The sequence below is a fragment of the Oncorhynchus kisutch genome, linkage group LG20 (assembly GCF_002021735.2).
Source record: "Oncorhynchus kisutch isolate 150728-3 linkage group LG20, Okis_V2, whole genome shotgun sequence".
Taxonomy (NCBI): Eukaryota; Metazoa; Chordata; class Actinopteri; order Salmoniformes; family Salmonidae; genus Oncorhynchus; species Oncorhynchus kisutch.
This window is the reverse complement of record NC_034193.2, coordinates 47,941,183-47,968,603: the sequence shown is the minus strand read 5'-3', so window position 1 is coordinate 47,968,603 and position 27,421 is coordinate 47,941,183. Positions and strand designations below refer to the sequence as shown.

General features: G+C 44.3%; 1 protein-coding gene across 1 annotated transcript in view; it reads right to left on the bottom strand.

The window, feature by feature from the left end:
• Positions 1–27,421, bottom strand: part of LOC109877960 (sodium/potassium/calcium exchanger 3) — a 70,666-nt gene that overhangs the window by 39,546 nt on the left and 3,699 nt on the right. Inside the window, 1 exon segment of the mRNA XM_031799843.1 lies at positions 21,842–21,976. Coding sequence (XP_031655703.1) covers positions 21,842–21,976 — 135 coding nt within the window.

Below are 27,421 nucleotides of genomic sequence, written 5' to 3'. Positions count from 1 at the left end.
GGAGGGAGGGAGGAGGGAGGGAGGGGAGGGAGGGAGGGAGGGAGGGAGGGAGGGAGGGAGGGAGGGAGGGAGGGAGGGCATTCAGCTGGACCAGTCTGTCTGAGGAACCTGCTCTGATGTGCAGACAGACTCATCACACATCACTCCTCCCAATTAAACACAACACTGGGTCTGACTGATGTAGAAAGAGGGAGAGAGAGAGAAAAGGTAGGGGGGAAAAGAAAGAAAGAAAGAAGAAAGAAGAGAGAGAGAGAGAGAGAGAGAGAGAGAGAGAGAGAGAGAGACACTAACAGAGGTTTGAAGGGAAGCAGACACTAACAGAGGTTTGAAGGGAAGCAGGACACTAACAGAGGTTTTTGAAGGGAAGCAGACACTAACAGAGGTTTGAAGGGAAGCAGACACTAACAGAGATTTGAAGGGAAGCAGACACTAACAGAGGTTTGAAGGGAAGCAGACACTAACAGATGTTTGAAGGGAAGCAGACACTAACAGAGGTTTGAAGGGAAGCAGACACTAACAGAGATTTGAAGGGAAGCAGACACTAACAGAGGTTTGAAGGGAAGCAGACACTAACAGAGGTTGAAGGGAAGCAGACACTAACAGAGGTTTGAAGGGAAGCAGACACTAAGAGAGATGTGAAGGGAAGCAGACACTAACAGAGATGTGAAGGGAAGCAGACACTAACAGAGATTTGAAGGGAAGCAGACACTAACATAGGTTTTGAAGGGAAGCAGACACTAACAGAGGTTTGAAGGGAAGCAGACACTAACAGAGATTTGAAGGGAAGCAGACACTAAGAGAGATGTGAAGGGAAGCAGACACTAACAGAGATGTGAAGGGAAGCAGACACTAACAGAGGTTTGAAGGGAAGCAGACACTAACAGAGGTTTGAAGGGAAGCAGACACTAACAGAGGTTTGAAGGGAAGCAGACACTAACAGGGATTTGAAGGGAAGCAGACACTAACAGAGGTTTGAAGGGAAGCAGACACTAACAGAGGTTTGAAGGGAAGCAGACACTAACAGAGGTTTGAAGGGAAGCAGACACTAACAGGGGTTTGAAGGGAAGCAGACACTAACAGAGATTTGAAGGGAAGCAGACACTAACAGAGATGTGAAGGGAAGCAGACACTAACAGAGATTTGAAGGGAAGCAGACACTAACAGAGATTTGAAGGGAAGCAGACACTAACAGAGATTTGAAGGGAAGCAGACACTAACAGAGATTTTGAAGGGAAGCAGACACTAACAGAGATTTGAAGGGAAGCAGACACTAACAGAGATTTGAAGGGAAGCAGACACTAAGAGAGATGTGAAGGGAAGCAGACACTAACAGAGATGTGAAGGGAAGCAGACACTAACAGGGATTTGAAGGGAAGCAGACACTAACAGAGGTTTGAAGGGAAGCAGACACTAACAGAGGTTTGAAGGGAAGCAGACACTAACAGAGGTTTGAAGGGAAGCAGACACTAACAGAGGTTTGAAGGGAAGCAGACACTAACAGAGGTTTGAAGGGAAGCAGACACTAACAGAGGTTTGAAGGGAAGCAGACACTAACAGAGGTTTGAAGGGAAGCAGACACTAACAGAGATTTGAAGGGAAGCAGACACTAACAGAGGTTTGAAGGGAAGCAGACACTAACAGAGATTTGAAGGGAAGCAGACACTAACAGAGATGTGAAGGGAAGCAGACACTAACAGAGATTTGAAGGGAAGCAGACACTAACAGAGATTTGAAGGGAAGCAGACACTAACAGAGATTTGAAGGGAAGCAGACACTAACAGGGGTTTTGAAGGGAAGCAGACACTAACAGAGGTTTGAAGGGAAGCAGACACTAACAGAGGTTTGAAGGGAAGCAGACACTAACAGAGATTTGAAGGGAAGCAGACACTAACAGGGATTTGAAGGGAAGCAGACACTAACAGAGATTTGAAGGGAAGCAGACACTAACAGGGATTTGAAGGGAAGCAGACACTAACAGAGATTTGAAGGGAAGCAGACACTAACAGGGATTTGAAGGGAAGCAGACACTAACAGAGGTTTGAAGGGAAGCAGACACTAACAGAGATTTGAAGGGAAGCAGACACTAACAGGGATTTGAAGGGAAGCAGACACTAACAGGGATTTGAAGGGAAGCAGACACTAACAGGGGTTGACCATTCCCCTGTTCAGGGACCATTCCCCTGTTAACTGTTCAGGGGAACACTATGAAAGTCCATGTCGACACTACTAAGGGCGAATAGGAGACAACCAGTAGAAGTTTCTTATTGTGAGCTTGATTACTATTTGGGGAATATACTATATCTGTATAATGTGTTAACTGAGTCTCCATACCATTCATTATAATTGTATCAAATTGTAACATAATTAGTTGTTGTTGCGGTGAAGGCTCATTAATGTATAGGCGTCATGGCAATGATAAATAATGATGATGAATAACCGCTAAATACAGAGCTAATGAATTCTTCGCTAACTAGCTCTTCTTAACAGGACATCAAGTAGTATAGATTTACCACACACACACACACACACTCCTATCAACCATCATCAGCTGCTGGAGGTGATCCAGGCAATTATGAGTTGTGCGTTTCGGCATTTCAGTCCTGAATAATTTTGTGTGTGTGTGTGTGTGTGTGCATGTTTCGGCATCTCACACTGCAGGATAATTATGCACGGTGGGAGATGTTGTTCCTTTCAGACACAAAAACAACACACAAAGTACACAAAAACAACCCCCAAGTGACGAGGTTGTTGTAGCCACTTCCTTTAATCCTACTGTCTAATTGCATGACTAAGACATGTTGTTATCGACGAGAACGATGGAAGGACGATGGAGAGGAGAGGGAAGAGAGGAAGAGCTTTTAAAGGAGTAGGTTTCAACCTGTCTGTTTCAAGAAGGTCTTCGAAAGGAACAGAGTCCGATTTTTGGAACTTGAGACGAGGGAGATTTGGTTGAAAGATTTTCAATCGTGCTAAATTGACCCTGAGGTGAATTTAAAATGTTATCAAATGTATCTTCTGGTCTTTGAAGGGATGTTAAAATCTCGACTAACATATTCACTATCATCAAAACAGAAATCGAACCAATGAAAATGGTATGGCACCATAGCATCTATAGACCTACTCCTTTCTAACCTCAACAAAGGGAATATGTTGATTGAAGCATGATCCAGACTAGTCGCTCCAAACATTCATTGTTTCCCTAATTCCTTCCGGTCCTTTTTTTCTTATTTCTGGAAAAGACAGAGAGAGGATGACAGAGATATGGAGGGTAGAGAGAGAATGCGACACAAGGCAGTAGTCTTGATTCAAATCTACGCCGACACATCTACATATGTATGCAGGAGGCTGTGGTCTAAATTGCTAGACCATTCAGGCCACTTGTTCCTTCCAATCCTCTAACACAGATCAAACACAGATTCACATTGCCTACAGTACTGTATCCCTGTACGCCTGGTAGATTAACAACAGCCTCAAATAACCCTGAAGTAGGCCAACCATCCAACCCAACCATCCAACACGCTTTGTCCTACACACACACACACCCAATCCATTTCCCTGGGACTGGCGAGAAGAGGAAGAGATCTTGAATCAGTTTGCCTGCTGTTAAAATCAGTCGTTGCGAAATCCATTAGGATAACAGCAGAGCAGCAACGGTGTTTGTGATTGGATGTTGATCACTCCTACACAAGGCCGATTTCAACGTCAAAACAGAAACTATATTCCCTTCACAGTGCACTACTTCTCGCCAGAGCTATATGGGCCCTGGACAAAAGTAGTGCACTATGTAGGCAGTAGGGCGTTATTTTGGGTGCAGCCTTTGACTTTAAATCTTCAACTGTCTTCTATTGTGTAATAGAAAAAAAAGAACGATGAGATCTGGAAGCCCATACGGCTCTAGTCAAAAGAAGTGCACTACAAATAGAATAGTGTTCCATTTGGGACACAGCGTGTGTCTTCTATTGTCAAAGAAAGAAAGAAACGGAAATAGGAGCTGAAAGCACTGCTGCTTAAAATATGACATACATCACCGGGATTAAAAATAGACACGGAACTTCAGCCCCATGCACCATATGGCTGCGTTGCAAAGCATTCTGGGGAATTGACTTGACGCGTGGGGGAACTAGAACATTGTAGAAGAGAGATGGTGTTAGAAGGACAAGGGAAAAGTGATAGAATAGCACGTACAGTATCTCTCTCACGTACAGGTCGACAAAACGGAGGGTTAACAGGAGTTGTGTTATGACGAAAGTCATCGTACCCTAGCCGTGTACACTCATCACCTGACATTTAGTATGGTTTGAGGATATTGAGGACAACAATGACAAAACAACAGCAACATCATTAGGGTCTATACGGTAGTTTTCAGTGTTGGATTAAAATGATGATTAACCTTGTTATTTCACGCTCTCCAGAGCCAGGCTCATGCATGTGCACCGCGCACGGATGCTCTTGTGTGCAGCCTGGTTGTGCACGTGGAGGGTTAGGGGCCTCCTCTCAACACATGCTCAGCAGACGCTGACGCGTGGTGACACATTGCGTGTCGTGAGTGTAGCTACCTTGCTGAGTAATGTGACATTTAAGGTCTCCTGCTTTCGCTCGCTGTGGTGCATCGCACACACACACAATCTGTGCGGAGCAAAACAAGATGCGTGTGTGTGCCAAACCACATTTTGTCGACAGCATGAAACCTCCACTTCTGAACACATATCCTCTACTATTTCGCATAGTAACGCCTTCCTGCAGTTGTATGTTACATTTGTAGTGCTGAATGATTCACCAAAATGTCGGTCATTTAAAGTTTTTGAAACAACTAATTGACCTATGTCTGTTCGATGATTAGATTTAAAAAATATATAAAATTGTAAACTCAATGCGCACATTGCGCTGCAGTTTCTCTTGAGATAAATCAGATCACGCCCGAACTGTGCAAAGTAGTAGGGAGTTGTAGTTTCCAAGAGGCCAATGTTCTGCATAGTTTAGCACAGAAAACGTGATAATTAGCTACAATGACCATCATCCATAGTGAGGCTACCTGTCCGGTCTGTGTTTCTTTTACGCCTGCTATGTAAGAGACAGAAGAATGCGCGATCAAGAGGATTGGATTGCGTAAACAATAACAGTAATTGTGTGATGGCGGGGATGCAGGGTTCTGTTCCGAAACGGAACAACTACAAATGTGCTTGTTCTAGTTCCACAACGGCCCAGCTGCACAGCAGCCACATGGAGACTCCAGTTAGTCCTCTCACTCAAACTCTTGTAATTGTTTTGTCTTATGTTGCAACTACCTCACATTTTCCAGGGACAGTCTTCTCATGTTACAGAATGTATCCAGAGTATTTTCAGATTTCGTTATCAACAAATGCGGTGAAAAGTACAATAAATGTTACGTTTGGATTCAGTCTTGTGTCAGTCAGGTGAACTGTTGTGTGCTCACCTTTGGTCTAATCATTTTCTCAATAACTCCAAACTGTTCCCTTTCAATTGCTACCATGGTTATGCGTGTGCTTTTCATATTCCTTCTGTAAGAAACATATCAATTTAGCCCTTTCCATATAGGCCAACTCCCAGTGTAAAAGTGAACAGATTATAATAGGTAATATTATAAACAAGTATTTTGCTGTTATTTGATACCTGTCTGCTTGACTCAACACCAACATCCGGCCCCTCCCCTCCAATCCCCTCCAGCCAATGACAAGTCAAAGCGGGCTTCCGAACGGACATATCACATCCACCCCCAGCGAATGACATATGAGTGAATTCACACTAAGGGACAACTAATCTCCCGTGGGCAGATTCTGTGTGTAGACTGATCTGCCGGGACTGAATGGGGTGCATTGATCTAATGAGCAGCATTAGTTCTGGTTTTGGGGTTATTGTCACTGGTTATTTGGACGTTACAGGATTGGGTGAAGGCAGTGTTATTAAACTGCTTAGACTTGAGTTACAGTAAGAGCACAGATAGGTGTGAGAGACAGTAAAGTAGCATCTCTTTCACAAGGGGGCGTCGGCTGAGAGTTTCCCTTTGCGAGGGTGGAGACAAACATTTTAACAGGTACGAACACAGAAGTGAATCACACAGCTGACCAAATTACGCAAGTGTTTACTTCTGGGTTAACAGAGATTAAGTGACAACTGACCTGGGTGCTATACGGGGGTGGGGGGGGGGGGTGGTTTCGTGCTGTTTGGAGGAGTTTTCTCAGTTGAAAGTGTCAGTTAGACACTAGGATCGCGTGCCAAGCTGTGTGGACACACGCCGGGGGAGACAATGAGAAAGACTAAAAATAACTTAAAAGAACCCTCTTCGGGTCTGGTTTGGGAAGGTATATTGTTGGGAAATGTAACCACTCTCCAATATACAGATAGACCTATGGATGTTTAAGGTTATATACAGCGAGTGATACCATTAAGGCCATCATGAACCTACAGATGTGGGAGCTTCAATTGAGCAGTATTGTCACAGCAAAATAATCCTGCAGCAAGAGGATCTGAACGTTTAGACCATAATGTTGCATGATCTGTGGTGAGGCTATAAGCTAGCCAGAAGTAGGCTACATGAAAAGTGCAACACTTAATATAACCGCGTGTTAGTGCAGGTTTTCAGTCAATTTATGTAAATCACAAAGCTAATCTGCATTACCTACGGTGGCATAGAAAATCCTCAGCAACAAAAGAGTGATCAAATTAAGATCCTACATCTGTGTCATCATAAATGCCCATCTTAACCGAACCTGAAATAAGCTAGCATAAGATAGGACTCATCACTATCACTAGGGGAAACACTATCGACGCCACAGAGTGAAACGTATGTGCTGATGTGACCCAGCATCTTCTACTGAAATCCCTGGCCTCACTTGCACTAACTAACTAACTAACTCAGGGACGCTCATTCTACTGCACTGAGCCACAGCATTACGCCTAATCTACCTACTCAAGAGGAATGTGTGACTGTGTAAAAATGTAAAAAGACATAGGTTTCTTTAAGCTCCTCTGACCTCTCTGGGGAAACAGTTAAAGGAATAGGATGTTCCTAGCAGTCAGGAAGACTGCTGAATATCATTCACTATCAGATGAATCTTTAAAGGTGTGTGGAGTGACTTCCGCTGTAGGACAACATCCTTGGTTCTATAATTCAACGGTGAGCTGCTTAGAGAACGAAGGAGAAAGAAGGAGAGATATGGTGAGACAGAGAGGGAGCGAGAGACAAAACAAAACGACAGACATAATTAGTTTACCACCACAGCCACACAGAGAGAGAGAGAGAGAGAGAGAGAGAGAGAGAGAGAGAGAGAGAGAGAGAGAGAGAGAGAGAGAGAGAGAGAGAGAGAGAGAGAAAACGAGAAAAGCAAAGAAAGAGGTGGTGACCCCAGTGACAGTTTCGGGGAAACTTGCTAAGCTAATTGCAGAGATAGATGGGTCTTATTCCCACGAGGAACGATCTCCTCCTCATTCCTCATGCAATAAGTATATGGCGTCTGCAATCTGCACACTAAAGTACACACACACACCATCTGTAGCTGTTGTGGTTATTATGAAAACCCCAACCTCAGCCCCCTCAAGCATCACAATACCCAGCAGTTGATTTCTCAAAGGAAATGTCTCTCGGTATAGATGGGTCATCACCAATATGAATATGATTAGCAAATCTGGGTTCAAATAGAATTGAAACGGCAACCGCCCAGTCCACCCATCTGGCAGGCTACAGCAACTCAAGGCAGGCTACAGCAACTCAAGGCAGGCTACAGCAACTCAAGGCAGGCTACAGCAACTCAAGGCAGGCTACAGCAACTCAAGGCAGGCTACAGCAACTCAAGGCAGGCTACAGCAACTCAAGGCAGGCTACAGGAAAAACTTAAAGTACTTGAAAGCTTTGGAATAGTAGTTGAACCCAGACCTGATGTTTATCACGATGTAAAAGCTGACAGTTGTAAGTCAGAAGATGTTTTTATTTGATTTCATCAACTATATATTGAGTTAGACAAGGCTTCATCTCTTCTAGTGAGCCTATGGGTCAAAGTGCTAGGAGTCCACGCACGCACGCACGCACACACGAACGCAGGCAAACACACATACCTACCTACTTAGCTATCACCCACCTCTACAGACATCTGGGGCATCATACTGCAATTAATCAATTGGCCCTTCCAGCTTCCTAAGGGTATCACACACACTGTGCACACACCCACACTGTTCAGAGGGAACCCTAATTAAGTCATGGCCAAAACAGATAGTGTGTGCTGAAGACTGAATGCCTCCGGGAAGGCAGGAGACCCCTTGAGAGAGCAGTGTACTGCCGCAGCCTCATACAGGGGCTGGGGTCCCCGCTACAGCAGCAGTGTGTGTGTGTGTGTTCTCATTTGATCGTGGCATACAGTTGTTGAGAACATTACCGGTTAAGTCTAGACCTTGTGCATAATGCATATGGAATTGTCTCCAGCATCCTAGTGAAGGACAGGAGAACTTGAAGAACACAAGGATTAGTTATAAAAAGAGAAGGAGTTTTCAAATCATGTCATGTTTCAAATATCAGGTTTAAAATCAAAGGAGGAGTTGAAAAACCAAGTTCTAATGAAAACACTTACGTTCGATGACCACAACAAGGTCTAGTTCTAATGAAAACACTTACGTTCGATGACCACAACAAGGTCTAGTTCTAATGAAAACACTTACGTTCGATGACCACAACAAGGTCTAGTTCTAATGAAAACACTTACGTTCGATGACCACAACAAGGTCTAGTTCTAATGAAAACACTTACGTTCGATGACCACAACAAGGTCTAGTTCTAATGAAAACACTTACGTTCGATGACCACAACAAGGTCTAGTTCTAATGAAAACACTTACGTTCGATGACCACAACAAGGTCTAGTTCTAATGAAAACACTTACGTTCGATGACCACAACAAGGTCTAGTTCTAATGAAAACACTTACCTTCGATGACCACAACAAGGTCTAGTTCTAATGAAAACACTTACGTTCGATGACCACAACAAGGTCTAGTTCTAATGAAAACACTTACGTTCGATGACCACAACAAGGTCTAGTTCTAATGAAAACACTTACGTTCGATGACCACAACAAGGTCTAGTTCTAATGAAAACACTTACGTTCGATGACCACAACAAGGTCTAGTTCTAATGAAAACACTTACGTTCGATGACCACAACAAGGTCTAGTTCTAATGAAAACACTTACGTTCGATGACCACAACAAGGTCTAGTTCTAATGAAAACACTTACGTTCGATGACCACAACAAGGTCTAGTTCTAATGAAAACACTTACGTTCGATGACCACAACAAGGTCTAGTTCTAATGAAAACACTTACGTTCGATGACCACAACAAGGTCTAGTTCTAATGAAAACACTTACGTTCGATGACCACAACAAGGTCTAGTTCTAATGAAAACACTTACGTTCGATGACCACAACAAGGTCTAGTTCTAATGAAAACACTTACGTTCGATGACCACAACAAGGTCTAGTTCTAATGAAAACACTTACGTTCGATGACCACAACAAGGTCTAGTTCTAATGAAAACACTTACGTTCGATGTCCACAACAAGGTCTAGTTCTAATGAAAACACTTACGTTCGATGACCACAACAAGGTCTAGTTCTAATGAAAACACTTACGTTCGATGACCACAACAAGGTCTAGTTCTAATGAAAACACTTACGTTCGATGACCACAACAAGGTCTAGTTCTAATGAAAACACTTACGTTCGATGACCACAACAAGGTCTAGTTCTAATGAAAACACTTACGTTCGATGACCACAACAAGGTCTAGTTCTAATGAAAACACTTACGTTCGATGACCACAACAAGGTCTAGTTCTAATGAAAACACTTACGTTCGTTGTCCACAACAAGGTCTAGTTCTAATGAAAACACTTACGTTCGATGTCCACAACAAGGTCTAGTTCTAATGAAAACACTTACGTTCGATGACCACAACAAGGTCTAGTTCTAATGAAAACACTTACGTTCGATGACCACAACAAGGTCTAGTTCTAATGAAAACACTTACGTTCGATGACCACAACAAGGTCTAGTTCTAATGAAAACACTTACGTTCGATGACCACAACAAGGTCTAGTTCTAATGAAAACACTTACGTTCGATGACCACAACAAGGTCTAGTTCTAATGAAAACACTTACGTTCGATGACCACAACAAGGTCTAGTTCTAATGAAAACACTTACGTTCGATGACCACAACAAGGTCTAGTTCTAATGAAAACACTTACGTTCGATGACCACAACATGGTCTAGTTCTAATGAAAACACTTACGTTCGATGTCCACAACAAGGTCTAGTTCTAATGAAAACACTTACGTTCGATGACCACAACAAGGTCTAGTTCTAATGAAAACACTTACGTTCGATGACCACAACAAGGTCTAGTTCTAATGAAAACACTTACGTTCGATGACCACAACAAGGTCTAGTTCTAATGAAAACACTTACGTTCGATGTCCACAACAAGGTCTAGTTCTAATGAAAACACTTACGTTCGATGACCACAACAAGGTCTAGTTCTAATGAAAACACTTACGTTCGATGACCACAACAAGGTCTAGTTCTAATGAAAACACTTACGTTCGATGTCCACAACATGGTCTAGTTCTAATGAAAACACTTACGTTCGATGACCACAACAAGGTCTAGTTCTAATGAAAACACTTACGTTCGATGACCACAACAAGGTCTAGTTCTAATGAAAACACTTACGTTCGATGACCACAACAAGGTCTAGTTCTAATGAAAACACTTACGTTCGATGTCCACAACAAGGTCTAGTTCTAATGAAAACACTTACGTTCGATGACCACAACAAGGTCTAGTTCTAATGAAAACACTTACGTTCGATGACCACAACAAGGTCTAGTTCTAATGAAAACACTTACGTTCGATGTCCACAACAAGGTCTAGTTCTAAGAACATCCTTTTGTGTTGTTTTATTACAAACTGTACAAGTCTGATCGTCTCACAGCAGTAAATCAAAGGCCATGAAAGCGTCTCATAAACCCACACATCCTTTGGGTCTCTCTCTCTTTGTCTGTCACCTATTCTTCAACCGCACAGCCCTATCAGCAATCTCACACATCTCTACTCTTCCCTTTTCTGGCCAGATGCTGAGTGAAAATAGCCTACATAGCAGAGGAGGCTGTTGGACGGCGCTACAGGAGGATGGGCTCATTGTAAAAGCTGGAATGGAATACGTGAAATGGTATCAAACATATGGAAACCATGTTCTGTTCCATTCATTCCATTCCAGCCATTACAATGAGCCTGTCCTCCTATACCTCCTCATGCCAGCCTCTGTAAAATAACCCTATGCCCTACAAGTGCATAGGGCTAACTCCTCTACCTACAAACCATAGAGCACCAAATCCATCTCTTAAAACCTAACACTCCTCATCGGAATCTTCTCCAGTCCCTGAGGACCCATCTACCAACCCCACCAGAAGAAGAGTGAGAACACCCATCTACCAACACTACCAGAAGAAGAGTGAGAACAGCCATCTACCAACACTACCAGAAGAAGAGTGAGAACCCCCATCTACCTACACCACAAGAAGAAGAATGAGAACACCCATCTACCAACACTACCAGAAGAAGAGTGAGGACACCCATCTACCAACACTACCAGAAGAAGAGTGAGAACACCCATCTACCTACACTACCAGAAGAAGAGTGAGAACACCCATCTACCTACACTACCAGAAGAAGAGTGAAAAAACCCATCTACCAACACTACCAGAAGAAGAGTGAGAACACCCATCTACCTACACTACCAGAAGAAGAGTGAGAACACCCATCTACCTACACTATCAGAAGAAGAGTGAGAACACCCATCTACCTACACTACCAGAAGAAGAGTGAGAACACCCATCTACCAACACTACCAGAAGAAGAGTGAGAACACCCATCTACCTAACTACCAGAAGAAGAGTGAGAACACCCATCTACCAACACTACCAGAAGAAGAGTGAGAACACCCATCTACCAACACTACCAGAAGAAGGGTGAGAACACCCATCTACCTACACTACCAGAAGTGAGAACACCCATCTACCAACACTACCAGAAGAGTGAGAACACCCATCTACCAACACTACCAGAAGAAGAGTGAGAACACCCATCTACCTACACTACCAGAAGAAGAGTGAGAACACCCATCTACTTACACTACCAGTAGAAGAGTGAGAACACCCATCTACCGACACTACCAGAAGAGTGAGAATATCCATCTGCCTACACTACCAGAAGAGTGAGAACACCCATCTACCAACACTACCAGAAGAAGAGTGAGAACACCCATCTACCTACACTATCAGAAGAAGAGTGAGAACACCCATCTACCTACACTACCAGAAGAAGAGTGAGAACACCCATCTACCTACACTACCAGAAGAAGAGTGAGAACACCCATCTACCTACACTACCAGAAGAAGAGTGAGAACACCCATCTACCTACACACCAGAAGAAGAGTGAGAACACCCATCTACCTACACTACCAGAAGAAGAGTGAGAACACCCATCTACCTACACTACCAGTAGAAGAGTGAGAATACCCATCTACCTACACTACCAGAAGAGTGAGAACACCCATCTACCAACACTACCAGAAGAAGAGTGAAAACACCCATCTACCTACACTACCAGAAGAAGAGTGAGAACACCCATCTACCAACACTACCAGAAGAAGAGTGAGAACACCCATCTACCAACACTACCAGAAGAAGGGTGAGAACACCCATCTACCTACACTACCAGAAGTGAGAACACCCATCTACCAACACTACCAGAAGAGTGAGAACACCCATCTACCTACACCACCAGAGGAAGAGTGAGAACACCCATCTACCTACACTACCAGAAGAAGAGTGAAAAAACCCATCTACCAACACTACCAGAAGAAGAGTGAGAACACCCATCTACCTACACTACCAGAAGAAGAGTGAAAAAACCCATCTACCAACACTACCAGAAGAAGAGTGAGAACACCCATCTACCTACACTACCAGAAGAGTGAGAACACCCATCTACCTACACTACCAGAAGAAGAGTGAGAACACCCATCTACCTACACTACCAGAAGAAGAGTGAGAACACTCATCTACCAGAAGAAGAGTGAGAACACCCATCTACCTACACTACCAGAAGAAGAGTGAGAACACCCATCTACCTACACTACCAGAAGAAGAGTGAAAAAACCCATCTACCAACACTACCAGAAGAAGAGTGAGAACACCCATCTACCTACACTACCAGAAGAAGAGTGAAAAAACCCATCTACCAACACTACCAGAAGAAGAGTGAGAACACCCATCTACCTACACTACCAGAAGAAGAGTGAGAACACCCATCTACCTACACTACCAGAAGAAGAGTGAAAAAACCCATCTACCAACACTACCAGAAGAAGAGTGAGAACACCCATCTACCTACACTACCAGAAGAAGAGTGAAAAAACCCATCTACCAACACTACCAGAAGAAGAGTGAGAACACCCATCTACCTACACTACCAGAAGAAGTGAGAACACTCATCTACCGACACTACCAGAAGAAGAGTGAGAACACCCATCTACCTACACTACCAGAAGAAGAGTGAGAACACTCATCTAGCGACACTACCAGAAGAAGAGTGAGAACACCCATCTACCTACACTACCAGAAGAAGAGTGAGAACACCCATCTACCTACACTACCAGAAGAAGAGTGAGAACACCCATCTACCTACACTACCAGAAGAAGAGTGAGAACACCCATCTACCCTACACTACCAGAAGAAGAGTGAGAACACCCATCTACCTACACTACCAGAAGAAGTGAGAACACTCATCTACCGACACTACCAGAAGAAGAGTGAGAACACCCATCTACCTACACTACCAGAAGAAGAGTGAGAACACTCATCTAGCGACACTACCAGAAGAAGAGTGAGAACACCCATCTACCTACACTACCAGAAGAAGAGTGAGAACACCCATCTACCTACACTACCAGAAGAAGAGTGAGAACACCCATCTACCTACACTACCAGAAGAAGAGTGAGAACACCCATCTACCCTACACTACCAGAAGAAGAGTGAGAACACCCATCTACCTACACTACCAGAAGAAGAGTGAGAACACCCATCTACCTACACTACCAGAAGAAGAGTGAGAACACCCATCTACCTACACTACCAGAAGAAGAGTGAAAAAACCCATCTACCAACACTACCAGAAGAAGAGTGAGAACACCCATCTACCTACACTACCAGAAGAAGAGTGAGAACACCCATCTACCTACACTACCAGAAGAAGAGTGAGAACACCCATCTACCTACACTACCAGAAGAAGAGTGAGAACACTCATCTACCAGAAGAAGAGTGAGAACACCCATCTACCTACACTACCAGAAGAAGAGTGAGAACACCCATCTACCTACACTACCAGAAGAAGAGTGAAAAAACCCATCTACCAACACTACCAGAAGAAGAGTGAGAACACCCATCTACCTACACTACCAGAAGAAGAGTGAAAAAACCCATCTACCAACACTACCAGAAGAAGAGTGAGAACACCCATCTACCTACACTACCAGAAGAAGAGTGAGAACACCCATCTACCTACACTACCAGAAGAAGAGTGAAAAAACCCATCTACCAACACTACCAGAAGAAGAGTGAGAACACCCATCTACCTACACTACCAGAAGAAGAGTGAAAAAACCCATCTACCAACACTACCAGAAGAAGAGTGAGAACACCCATCTACCTACACTACCAGAAGAAGTGAGAACACTCATCTACCGACACTACCAGAAGAAGAGTGAGAACACCCATCTACCTACACTACCAGAAGAAGAGTGAGAACACTCATCTAGCGACACTACCAGAAGAAGAGTGAGAACACCCATCTACCTACACTACCAGAAGAAGAGTGAGAACACCCATCTACCTACACTACCAGAAGAAGAGTGAGAACACCCATCTACCTACACTACCAGAAGAAGAGTGAGAACACCCATCTACCCTACACTACCAGAAGAAGAGTGAGAACACCCATCTACCTACACTACCAGAAGAAGTGAGAACACTCATCTACCGACACTACCAGAAGAAGAGTGAGAACACCCATCTACCTACACTACCAGAAGAAGAGTGAGAACACTCATCTAGCGACACTACCAGAAGAAGAGTGAGAACACCCATCTACCTACACTACCAGAAGAAGAGTGAGAACACCCATCTACCTACACTACCAGAAGAAGAGTGAGAACACCCATCTACCTACACTACCAGAAGAAGAGTGAGAACACCCATCTACCCTACACTACCAGAAGAAGAGTGAGAACACCCATCTACCTACACTACCAGAAGAAGAGTGAGAACACCCATCTACCTACACTACCAGAAGAAGAGTGAGAACACCCATCTACCTACACTACCAGAAGAAGAGTGAGAACACCCATCTACCTACACTACCAGAAGAAGAGTGAGAACACCCATCTACCTACACTACCAGAAACCTTTAAAAAATAATGAAATCTCTGAAGCCACACATGTGGCTTGTTCCCTCTCTTCTTTTCTGGCCTATTCTATACCTTTATCTACTTTCATCCGTACATTCTCTCCTCTCATCTTTTCTCCCCTCTCCCTTCTCTCCCCTCCCCTGCTCTTTCTCCCCACCCCTCTCCTCTCTCATTTCCTCTCCTCTCTCCTTCCCCTCCCTTCCTCTCTTCTCTCCTTTCCTCTCATCTCTCCTTTCCTCTCCTCTGCTCTTTTCTCCCCTCCTCTCCTCTCCCCTCCCCTCCCCTCCTCTCTTTCTCCCCTTCCCTCCTTTCCTCTCCTCATCTTTCCTCTCCTGTCTCCTTCCCTTCCCTTCATTTCCTCTCCCGTCTCCTTTCCTCCCTTCCTCTCTTTTCTCCCCTCCTCTCCCCTCCTATTATCTTTTCTCCCCTCCCTCCTTCCCTCCTCTCCTCTGCTCTCTCATTTCCCCTCCTCTGCTCTTTCCTCCCCTCCTCTGCTCCTCTGTCCTTTCCTCTCCTCATATTTCCTCTCCTCTTTCCCCTCTCTTCCTTTCCTCTCCTCACCTCTCTCCTTTCCAGTCTCCTCCTTTCCGCTCCTCTTCCCTCCTAACCTCTCTCCTTTCCCCTCCCCTCCTTTCCTCTCTCCTTTCCCCTCCTTTCCTCTCATCTCCACTCCCTTCCTTTCCTTTCCTTTCCTCTTCTCTCTCCCCTCCCCTGATTTCCTCTCCTCTCCCCTCCCCTGCTCTTTTCTCCCCTCCCCTCTCCACTCTCCTTTCCACTTTCCTCCTTTCCATTCCTCCGTTTCTTTTCCTCTCTCCTTTCCCCTCCGTTCCTCTCCCCTCTCCTCTCCTCTCTCCTTTCCACTTTCCTCCTTTCCATTCCTCTGTTTCTTCTCCTCTCTCCTTTCCCCTCCTTTCCTCTCCCCTCCCCTGTTTTTTTTTACCCCCTCCTCACCTGTCCTCTCCTCTGATCTTTCCTCCCCTCCTCTCCCATTTCTCCTCCCCTCCTTTACTTCTCTCCCCTCCTCTGCTCTTTTCTACCCTCCTCTGCTACTCTCTCCTTTCCCATCCCCTCCTTTCGCCTCCCTTCCTTTCCTCTCCTCTCTGCTTTCCCCTCCCTTCCTTTCCCCTCCCTTCCTTTCCTCTCTTCTCTCCTTTCCCCTCCCTTTCCCCTCCCTTCCTTTCCTCTCCTCTCTCCTTTCCCATCCCTTCCTTTCCCCTCCCTTCCTTTCCTCTCCCCTCTCCTTTCCTCTCCTCTCTCCTTTCCCCTCCCTTCCTTTCCCCTCCCTTCCTTTCCCCTCCCTTCCTTTCCTCTCCTCTCTCCTTTCCCCTCCCTTCCTTTCCCCTCCCTTCCTTTCCTCTCCTCTCTCCTTCCCCCTCCCTTCCTTTCCTCTCCTCTCTCCTTTCCCCTCCCTTTCCCCTCCCTTCCTTTCCTCTCTCCTTTCCCCTCCCTTCCTTTCCCCTCCCTTCCTTTCCTCTCCTCTCTCCTTTCCCCTCCCTTCCTTTCCTCTCCTCTCTCCTTTCCCCTCCCTTCCTTTCCCCTCCTCTCTCATTTCCTCTCCTCTCTTCTTTCCCCTCCACTCCTATCCTTTCCCCTCCTCTCTCATTTCCTCTCCTCTCTTCTTTCCCCTCCACTCCTATCCTTTCCCCTCCTCTCTCATTTCCTCTCCTCTCTTCTTTCCCCTCCCCTCCTATCCTTTCCCCACCTCTCTCAATTCCTCTCCTCTCTTCTTTCCCCTCCCCTCCTATCCTTTCCCCTCCTCTCTCATTTCCTCTCCTCTCTTCTTTCCCCTCCCCTCCCCTCCTATCCTTTCCCCTCCTCTCTCATTTCCTCTCCTCTCTTCTTTCCCCTCCCCTCCTATCCTTTCCCCTCCTCTCTCATTTCCTCTCCTCTCTTCTTTCCCCTCCCCTCCTATCCTTTCCCCTCCTCTCTCATTTCCTCTCCTCTCTTCTTTCCCCTCCCCTCCTATCCTTTCCCCAAGCATCAGAAATCAGAAATAAACTCACCCAGCGGGGTCCCCGCAATTAAAATCATGGAAGGTGGCATAATGATGGGTTTGATGGGTTATGTGTAATTTCATGTCTTTCTGGCGGCATGTGTGTGTATGTTTGTCTGTGTGTGTGTGTGTGTGTGTTCTTGTGTTTGTGGGCACACACGTGTGTGTGTGTGTGTGTGTGTGTGTGTGTGTGTGTGTGTGTGTGTGTGTGTGTGTGTGTGTGTGTGTGTGTGTGTGTGTGTGTGTGTGTGTGTGTGTGTGTGTGTGTGTGTGTGTGTGTGTGTGTGTGTGTTAGTGAAATGAGGGGTTCCGTCTGAAGTGGAGGAGCAGCAGGACGTTGGTGGAAGGAACAGAACAATCAGAGAAATCTTCTGCAGGTACTTCAGGGGAGCTCACGCCGAGCGTCATCAAGGCCTGCACTGTACACATGTCCATCTCCACTGCAGGGGTACCGGTACTGCACTGTACACATGTCCATCTCCACTGCAGGGGTACCGGTACTGCACTGTACACATGTCCATCTCCACTGCAGGGGTACCGGTACTGCACTGTACACATGTCCATCTCCACTGCTGAGGCAGCAGGGGTACCGGTACTGCACTGTACACATGTCCATCTCCACTGCAGGGGTACTGGTACTGCACTGTACACATGTCCATCTCCACTGCAGGGGTACCGGTACTGCACTGTACACATGTCCATCTCCACTGCTGAGGCAGCAGGGGTACCGGTACTGCACTATACACATCCATCTCTACTGCTGAGGCAGCAGGGGTACCGGTACTGCACTATACACATCCATCTCTACTGCTGAGGCAGCAGGGGTACCGGTACTGCACTATACACATCCATCTCTACTGCTGAGGCAGCAGGGGTACCGGTACTGTCCTATACACATCCATCTCTACTGCTGAGGCAGCAGGGGTACCGGTACTGCACTATACACATCCATCACTACTGCTGAGGCAGCAGGGGTACTGGTACTGTCCTATACACATCCATCTCTACTGCTGAGGCAGCAGGGGTACCGGTACTGCACTATACACATCCATCTCTACTGCTGAGGCAGCAGGGGTACCGGTACTGCACTATACACATCCATCTCTACTGCTGAGGCAGCAGGGGTACTGGTACTGCACTGTCCATCTCTAATGCTGAGGCAGCAGGGTACTCAGACACAGACACGCATACAGGGTGCTCTCTCTCACATGGACAATAACACACGGACAATAACACACACAGACAGACAAGAAAATATGCACTCAAAGACACAAAAATCTGCACACACTGTAAATGTACACTAACACACTCACGCAATCATAAATGCAATCATACACCCCCCCCCCTCCTCCTGAAAAGCACTTTCTCAAAAGGTCAAATCAAAACATGACTGACTCTTAACACGAACTACATGTATTTTTTTTATACCAGGAACAGGACTCGCAAATTAAATTAGGAAAAGGGGTGAAAGAAAGTACACCTTTAAGAGAGGTTATTAGTCCAAACTGTGTGTGTGTGTGTGTGTGTACATATTTAAAGGAGAGGTTATCATTTAGTCCAACCTCTACCTTTACGCCACGCGTCACTGGAGTCACCCCAGAGTCCTGGCCTCTTAAACGCTCGCTTTCATTTTAACAAGGAGAAGGAGAGGTGAACTATAATAGGCAGGGAAAGGAGAATAACTTGACCTCCGACCCCTATCTCCCTTTAATAGACCATAACGGTGACCTTGAGGGAGGAGGATGAGATGGGAGATTGATTGTGGGCATTTTGCTTAATTAGCACATCAGAGAGTGGGGGAAAGGAGAGGGAATGTGGTGGGTAAGGTAAAAGGTGAAGGGAGCGCGGGGGGGGGGGGATATGACAGCATGTGTGTCATCATTATCTCAAGGTAAGAAAGCAAAACGTCAACGCAATCCTTCCGTGAACCCCTCTCCATCCCCTCTTCCCCTCCTTCCTTCTCCCAAGCTTCAGTTCAACCCACCATTACAACAGAGTTCAATGTCAAATTTCCTCCATCCATATAGGGCTATAAATAGACACTGGGCTAGATGATGCAGGATAGGCCGGTCTGGAAGATGATGATGATGGTGATGAAAGTCCATAAATGCATACGCAGCTGACCAATAAGAACACAGTAGAAGCTGTGTTTCATCTGGAAAGGATGTGGGATTTTGAAGACGAAAAACATATAAGAGACCTGCTTCAAATTCCCTCAGTTTTAGCCTAAGATTTTAGTCACTTTATTAACTCTGTAGGGGTATGCACTTCTAAACCTGTCAAATAAACTGCTAAGAATAATAGTGCTTAGCAGTTATACATACAGAACCAGTCAAAAGTTTGGACACACATACTCATTCAGGGGATTTTCTACATTGTAGAATAATAGTGAAGACATCAAAACTATGAAATAACACATATGGAATCATGTAGTAACCAAAAAAGTGTTCAACATATTTTTATATGTGAGATTCTTCAAAGTAGTCACCTTTTGCCTTGATGACAGCTTTGTACACTCTTGGATTTTTCTCAACCAGCTTCATGAGGAATGCTTTTCCAACAGTCTTGAAGGAGTTCCCACATATGCCGAGCACTTGTTGGCTGCTTTTCCTTCACTCTGCGGTCCAACTCATCCCAAACCATCTCAATTGGGTTGAGGTCGGGTGATTGTGCAGGCCAGGTCATCTGATGGAGCACTCCATCACACTCCTTCTCGTTCAAATAGCCCTTACACAGCCTGGTGGTGTTTTGGGTCATTGTCCTGTTGAAAAACAAATGATAGTCCCACTAAGCATAAACCAGATGGGATGGCGTATTACTGCAGAATGCTGTGATAGCCATGCTGGTTAAGTTTGCCTTGAATTCTAAATAAATCACAGATAGTGTCACCAGCAAAATCACCCCCACACCATCACACCTCCTCCTCCATGCTTCATGGTGGGAACCACACATGCAGAGATAATCCGTTCACCTAGTCTGCATCTCACAAAGCCACGGCGATTTGAACCAACAATCTCTGATTTGGACTCATCAGACCAAAGGACAGATTTCCACCTGTCTAATGTCCATTGCTCACGTTTCTTGGCCCAAGTAAGTCTCTTCTTCTTATTGGTGTCCTTTCTTTGCAGCAATTCGCCCATGAAGGCCTGATTCACGCAGTCTTCTCTGAACAGTTGATGTTGAGATGTATCTACTTGAACTCCGTGAAGCATTTATTTTGCCTGCAATCTGAGGCTGGTAACTCTAATGAACTTATTCTCTGCAGCAGAGGTAACTCTGGGTCTTCCTTTCCTGTGGTGGTCCTCTTGAGAGCCAGGTCCATCATAGCACTTGATGAACTTTAAAAGTTCTGTCATCAAGGTGGCTACTTTGAAGAAAAATATATTTTGATTTGTTTAACACTTTTTTGGTTACTACATGATTCCATATGTGTTATTTCATAGTTTTGATGTCTTCACTATTATTCTGCAATGTAGAAAATAGTAAAAATAAAGAAAAATCCTTGAATGAGTAGGTGTGTCCAAACGTTTGACTGGTACTGTATATATATATAGTTGTATCTATTTAAGGGATTGAACCATTTTTGGTTATATACAGCACCATTTCATCTAGCAGTGTGGAGCCTAGTGGTTAGAGCATTGGACTCGTAACCGGAAGGTTGTGCAAGATCGAATCCCCGAGCTGACAAGGTATAGATCTGACGTTCTGCCCCTGAACATGGCAGTTAACCCACTGTTCCTATGCCGTCATTGAAAAGAAGAATTTGCTCTTAACTGACTTGCCTAGTTAAATAAAGGTCAAATAAAAACATGTAACTCAAGCATTCTTACACACCATTCATCCATCGACGAGTGCCGGCTTGAACAGTCAAGCCCAAGTCGCTCGTTGATGATCAGATAAGAGGTCGCCATGGAAACTGGGGACATTGACTTTTCAGAAAAGCTACAGGGGTCCCAGAATGTGACCGAGAATAAGTGTGAAAAGTGCTGAAACACCCAGAAAGAACACTACCGTGTGTGTGTGTGTGTGTGTGTGTGTGTGTGTGTGTGTGTGTGTGTGTGTGTGTGTGTGTGTGTGTGTGTGTGTGTGTGTGTGTGTGTGTGTGTGTGTGTGTGTGTGTTGTACTGTAGGCTCATGGGAGCCGATCTGACCCAAGTCTGTTTTTACCCCAGATTGGGAGGACAAGGAGATGGGAATAACGGAGGGAGGGAGAATACGGGGTGCTCTCTTTCTTCCTTCTTTCTCTCTTACCTGGAGCGGGGGCAAGAGAGGAAGGGATATGAGAGGTTTCATTTCTTTCTTTCATTTTGTTACCTGGTTCGGTGCAGTTTTTCTTTTCCTCGTCCTCTTCCATGCTGCTATTACTGTCCAATGTGTCCACCTCCTGCAGTAGCTTCCTGCCTCCCCATCGCTCATCATCAAACGTGGTGGGGCTGGATGTGTCATAACCTACGAGACACAGGTAGAGGAGGCTTGAAAAGAGGTAACCAGGGCATGTTCCTTAAGGCACATGGATCAAAAATTCTTTGCAACACAAAATGAAAACGAGCATTTGTTATTGGACCAGTTCAGTTTTACCGCCCGGTTTCTCTCTGTTTTATTCTGTTTTGTCCCTACTTAACACGACCATGATCTACTTTGAAATCAACAAAAAGTCTGAGGAGAATTATTTTGTCAGTGTTGAAGTTATATTTATCAAGTTATTATGCCCTGAGAAATGAAACAAAGAGAAAGGACTGGGGGCAGAATATATTGTATTGAATCACACAAAATGCCACTTGAATCATGAGTGCACTCTGAATAAAGAACACATCTAGAGACAAAAACAGGGTACAGGATTCATTCATTTTCTCCTTTGGACAACCCTAAACCCACTCGGAACCTTTTCAGCTGGCTGACCACACGTCTGACTGAAACAAAAGAGAAAAGCTTTGAATCAAAATAATCGGAAGCAGAGGTATTCAATTGTCCTATAGTCAGACCTAGTGGTATGCCTGAACTTTCCACCTGGCATCATCACCTTTGATTCTGTACTCACAAGGCAGGCAGCGGGCATTGCGTGCCAATATTCAATGTGTATTTACCTCCTCTCACTGACACACACATGCACACACACAGGCCATCCATACACACACATACACACACACAGAAATAACAAGCATATCGCACTGGTGATTAATGTGTCACTGCCTGCAAGGCGTTGAGTGCTTCTCCATTAAGCTCAGAGAACATAACACACACACACACACACGCACTTCATGAAGTGGATCATAAATAATCAACAGAATTAATATATATTCGGCACGTTGTTTAATAGTTTCGCAGACAAGCACACAATGGGAAGAGGAGAAATGCATTAGCTGGAGTGTCATTGTTGGTTTGAACACACACACACACGGTAGTGTGTGTCCCTGTTGCATTGCATTGTTCCGTTACCAGGATGAGCACACTGACATAGCAGTGATGCACAAATCATGAGTATGAAATATGAATATTCATATACAAGCACCAAGCCTTCTGTCCCTGTTCTGTAATGGATTCAATGGGATATAAGTGACAGCTCACGAAAAGCAAACGTCGACCTCTAATAGAGTAGTAGAGGAAGAGAGTAGGGGTGGACAGCTTTTGTCTCTCTCTGTAACCTGGAGAAGTGTTTTTAGTATACCCCTGGGTACTCTGCCCTGATTTCAGCTTAGCTGCAGTATAAAACACCTGAGCTTTACTGCGGTTGTACAGGCAATGCTTCTCTGACACACCTACTCATTCAAAGGATTTTCTTTACTCTAAATATTTTCTCCATTGAAGAATAATAGTGAAGACATCAAAACTATGAAATAACACATTTGGAATCATGTAGAGACCAAAAAAGTGTTCAACATATTATCCCTGATGGCAGCTTTGCACACTCTTGGCATTCTCAGGCCAGCTTCATGAGGAATCCTTTTCCAACAGTCTTGGAGGAGTTCCCACATATGCTGAGCACTTGTTGGCTGCTTTTTTTTCTCTCTGCGGTCCAACTCATCCCAAGCCATCTCAATGGGGTTGAGGTCAGGTGATTGTGGAGGCCAGGTCATCTGATGCAGCACTCCATCACTCTCACTGGTCAAATTGCCCTTACACAGCCTGGAGGTGTGTTTTGGTCATTGTCCTGTTGAAAAACAAATGATAGTCCCACAAAGCGGAAACAAACTAAGCGGGTTGGTGTATCGCTGCAGAATGCTGTGGTAGCCATGCTGGTTAAGTGTGCATTGAATTCTAAATCAATCACAGACAGTGTCAGCAGCAAAGCACCCAGCCACACCATCACACCTCCATGCTTCATGGTGGGAATCACACATGCGGATATCATCCGTTCACCTACTCCGCGTCTCACAAACACACAGCGGTTTTATTATTGGTGTCCATTAGTAGTGGTTTCTTTGCAGCAATTCGACCATGAACTCTGTGAAGCATTTATTTGGGCTGCAATTTCTGAGGCTGGTAACTCTAATGAACTGATCCTCTGCAGCAGAGGTAACTCTGGGTCTTCCTTTCCTGTGGCGGTCCTCATGAGAAACAGTTTCATCATAGCGCTTGATGGCTTTTGAGACTGCACTTGAAGAAACTTTCAAAGTTTTGACTGACCTTCATGTCTTAAAGTAATGATAGACTGTCATTTATATTTGCTTATTTGAGCTGTTCTTGCCATAATATGGACTTGGTATTTAACCAAATAGGGGTATCTTCTGTATACCACCCCTAAATTGTCACAACACAACTGATTGACTCAAACACATTAAGAAGGAAAGAAATTCCACAAATTAACTTTTAACAAGGCACACCGATTAATTGAAATGCATTCCAGGTGACTCCCTCGTGAAGCTGGTTGAGACAATGCCAAGAGTATGCAAAGCTGTCATCAAGGCAAAGGGTAACTACTTTGAAGAATGTGTTGAACACCTTTTTGATTACTACGTGATTCCATATGTCTTATTTCATAGTTATGATGTCTTCACTATTATTCTACAATGTAGAAAATAGTAAAATATAGAAATAAAAAATAGAATGAGTAGGTGTGTCCAAACCTTTGACTAGTACTGTAAATATATACAGTTGAAGACGGAAGTTTACATACACCTTAGCCAAATACATTTAAACTCAGTTTTTGGGAGCAATTTTCAAACGCCTGTAGGTACCACGTTCATCTATACAAACAACAGTACGCAAGTATAAACACCATGGGACCACGCAGCCGTCATACCGCTCAGGAAGGAGACGCGTTCTGTCTCCTAAAGATGAATGTACTTTGGTGCAAAAAAGTGCAAATCAATCCCAGAACAACAGCAAAGGACCTTGTAAAGATGCTGGAGGACACGGGTACAAAAGTATCTATATCCACAGTAAAACGACCTTGTTGGAGGAAACGGGTACAAAAGTATCTATATCCACAGTAAAACGAGTCCTATATCAACATAACCTGAAAGGCAGCTCAGCAAGGAAGAAGCCACTGCTCCAAAACCTCAATAAAAAAGTCAGACTACGGTTTGCAACTGCACATATCCCTTCCTCTCTTGCACATGGAGAAATGTCCTCTGGTCTGATGAAACAAAAATAGAACCGTATGGCCATAATGACCATCATTTTGTTTGGAGGAAAAAGGGGCAGGCTTGCAAGCCGAAGAACACCATCCCAACCGTGAAGCACGGGGGTGGCAGCATCATGTTGTGGGGGTGCTTTGCTGCAGGAGGGACTGGCGCACTTCACAAAATAGAAGGCATCATGACGTATGAAAATGATGTGGATATATTGAAGCAACATTTCAAGACAACAGCTAAAGCTTGGTCGCAAATGGGTCTTCCAAATGGACAACGACCCCAAGCATACTTCCAAAGTTGTGGCAAAATGGCTTAAGGACAACAAAGTCAAGCTATTGGAGTGGCCATCACAAAGCCCTGACCTCAATCCCATTGACAATTTGTGGGCAGCACTGAAAAAGTGTTTGCGAACAAAGAGGCCTACAAACCTGACTCAGTTACACCAGCTCTGTCAGGAGGAATGGGCCAAAATTCACCAAACTTATTGTGGGAAGCTTGTGGAAGGCTACCCAAAACGTTTGACCCAAGTTAAACAATTTAAAGGCAATGCTACCAAATACTAATTGAGTGTATGTAAACTTCTGACCCACTGGGAATGTGATGAAATAAATCAAAGCTGAAATAAATTATTCTCTCCACTATTATTCTGACATTTCACATTCTTAAAATAAAGTGGTGATCCTACTGACCTAAGACAGGGAATTTTTACAAGGATTAAATGTCAGGAATTGTGAAAAACTGAGTTTAAATGCATTTGGCTAAAGTGAATGTAAACTTCCGACTTCAACTGTAGATTACTGTAGCCTACTGACGACGCTACATAGGTTACTGTAGCCTACTGACAACATTACATACATTACTGTAGCCTACTGATGACATTACATAGGTTACTGTAGCCTACTGATGACATTACATAGGTTACTGTAGCCTACTAACAACATTACTGTAGCCTACTGACAACATTACTGTAGGCTACTGATGACATTACATAGGTTACTGTAGCCTACTGACGAAGTTACATAGGTTTGTGTAGCCTACTGACAACATTACTGCAGCCTACTGACAACGTTACATAGGTTACTGTAGCCTACTGACTACGTTACATAGGTTACTGTGGCCTACTGACGACATTACATAGGTTACTGTGGCCTACTGTAGCCTACTGACGACATTACATAGGTTACTGTGGCCTACTGACGACATTACATAGGTTACTGTGGCCTACTTACGACATTACATAGGTTACTGTAGCCTACTGACAACATTACATAGGTTACTGTAGCCTACTGATGACATTACATAGGTTAATGTAGCCTACTGACATAGTTACATAGGTTATTGTAGCCTACTGACGACATTACATAGGTTACTGTAGTCTACTGACATAGTTACATAGGTTATTGTAGCCTACTGACGACATTACATAGGTTACTGTGGCTAACTGATGACATTACATAGGTTAATGTAGCGTACTGACAACATTACATAGGTTACTGTAGCCTTCTGACAACATTACATAGGTTACTGTAGCCTACTGTAGCCTACTGACGACATTACATAGGTTACTGTAGTCTACTGACAACATTACATAGGTTACTGTAGCCTACTAACGACATTACATAAGTTACTGTAGGTTACTGTAGCCTACTGACAACATTACATAGGTTACTGTATGTTACTGTAGTCTACTGACAACATTACATAGGTTACTGTAGGTTACTGTAGCCTACTGACAACATTACATAGGTTACTGTAGTCTACTGATGACATTATATAGGTTACTGTAGCCTACTGACGACATTACATAGGTTACTGTAGCCTACTGACAACATTACATAGGTTACTGTAGCCAACTGACGACATTACATAAGTTACTGTAGGTTACTGTAGCCTACTGACAACATTACATAGGTTACTGTATGTTGCTGTAGTCTACTGACAACATTACATAGGTTACTGTAGGTTACTGTAGCCTACTGACAACGTTACATAGGTTACTGTAGTCTCCTGTAGGCTACTGACGACATTACATAGGTTACTGTAGCCTAATGACGACATTACACAGGTTACTGTAGCCTACTGACAACATTACATAGGTTACTGTAGTCTACTGATGACATTACATAGGTTAATGTAGCCTACTGACAACGTTACATAGGTTACTGTAGTCTACTGACGACATTACATAGGTTACTGTAGGTTACTGTAGCCTACTGACAACATTACACAGGTTATGGTGCCTAGTGACAACATTATATAGGCTACTGTAGGCTACTGACATAGTTACATTGGTTACTGTAGCCTACTGACGACGTTACAT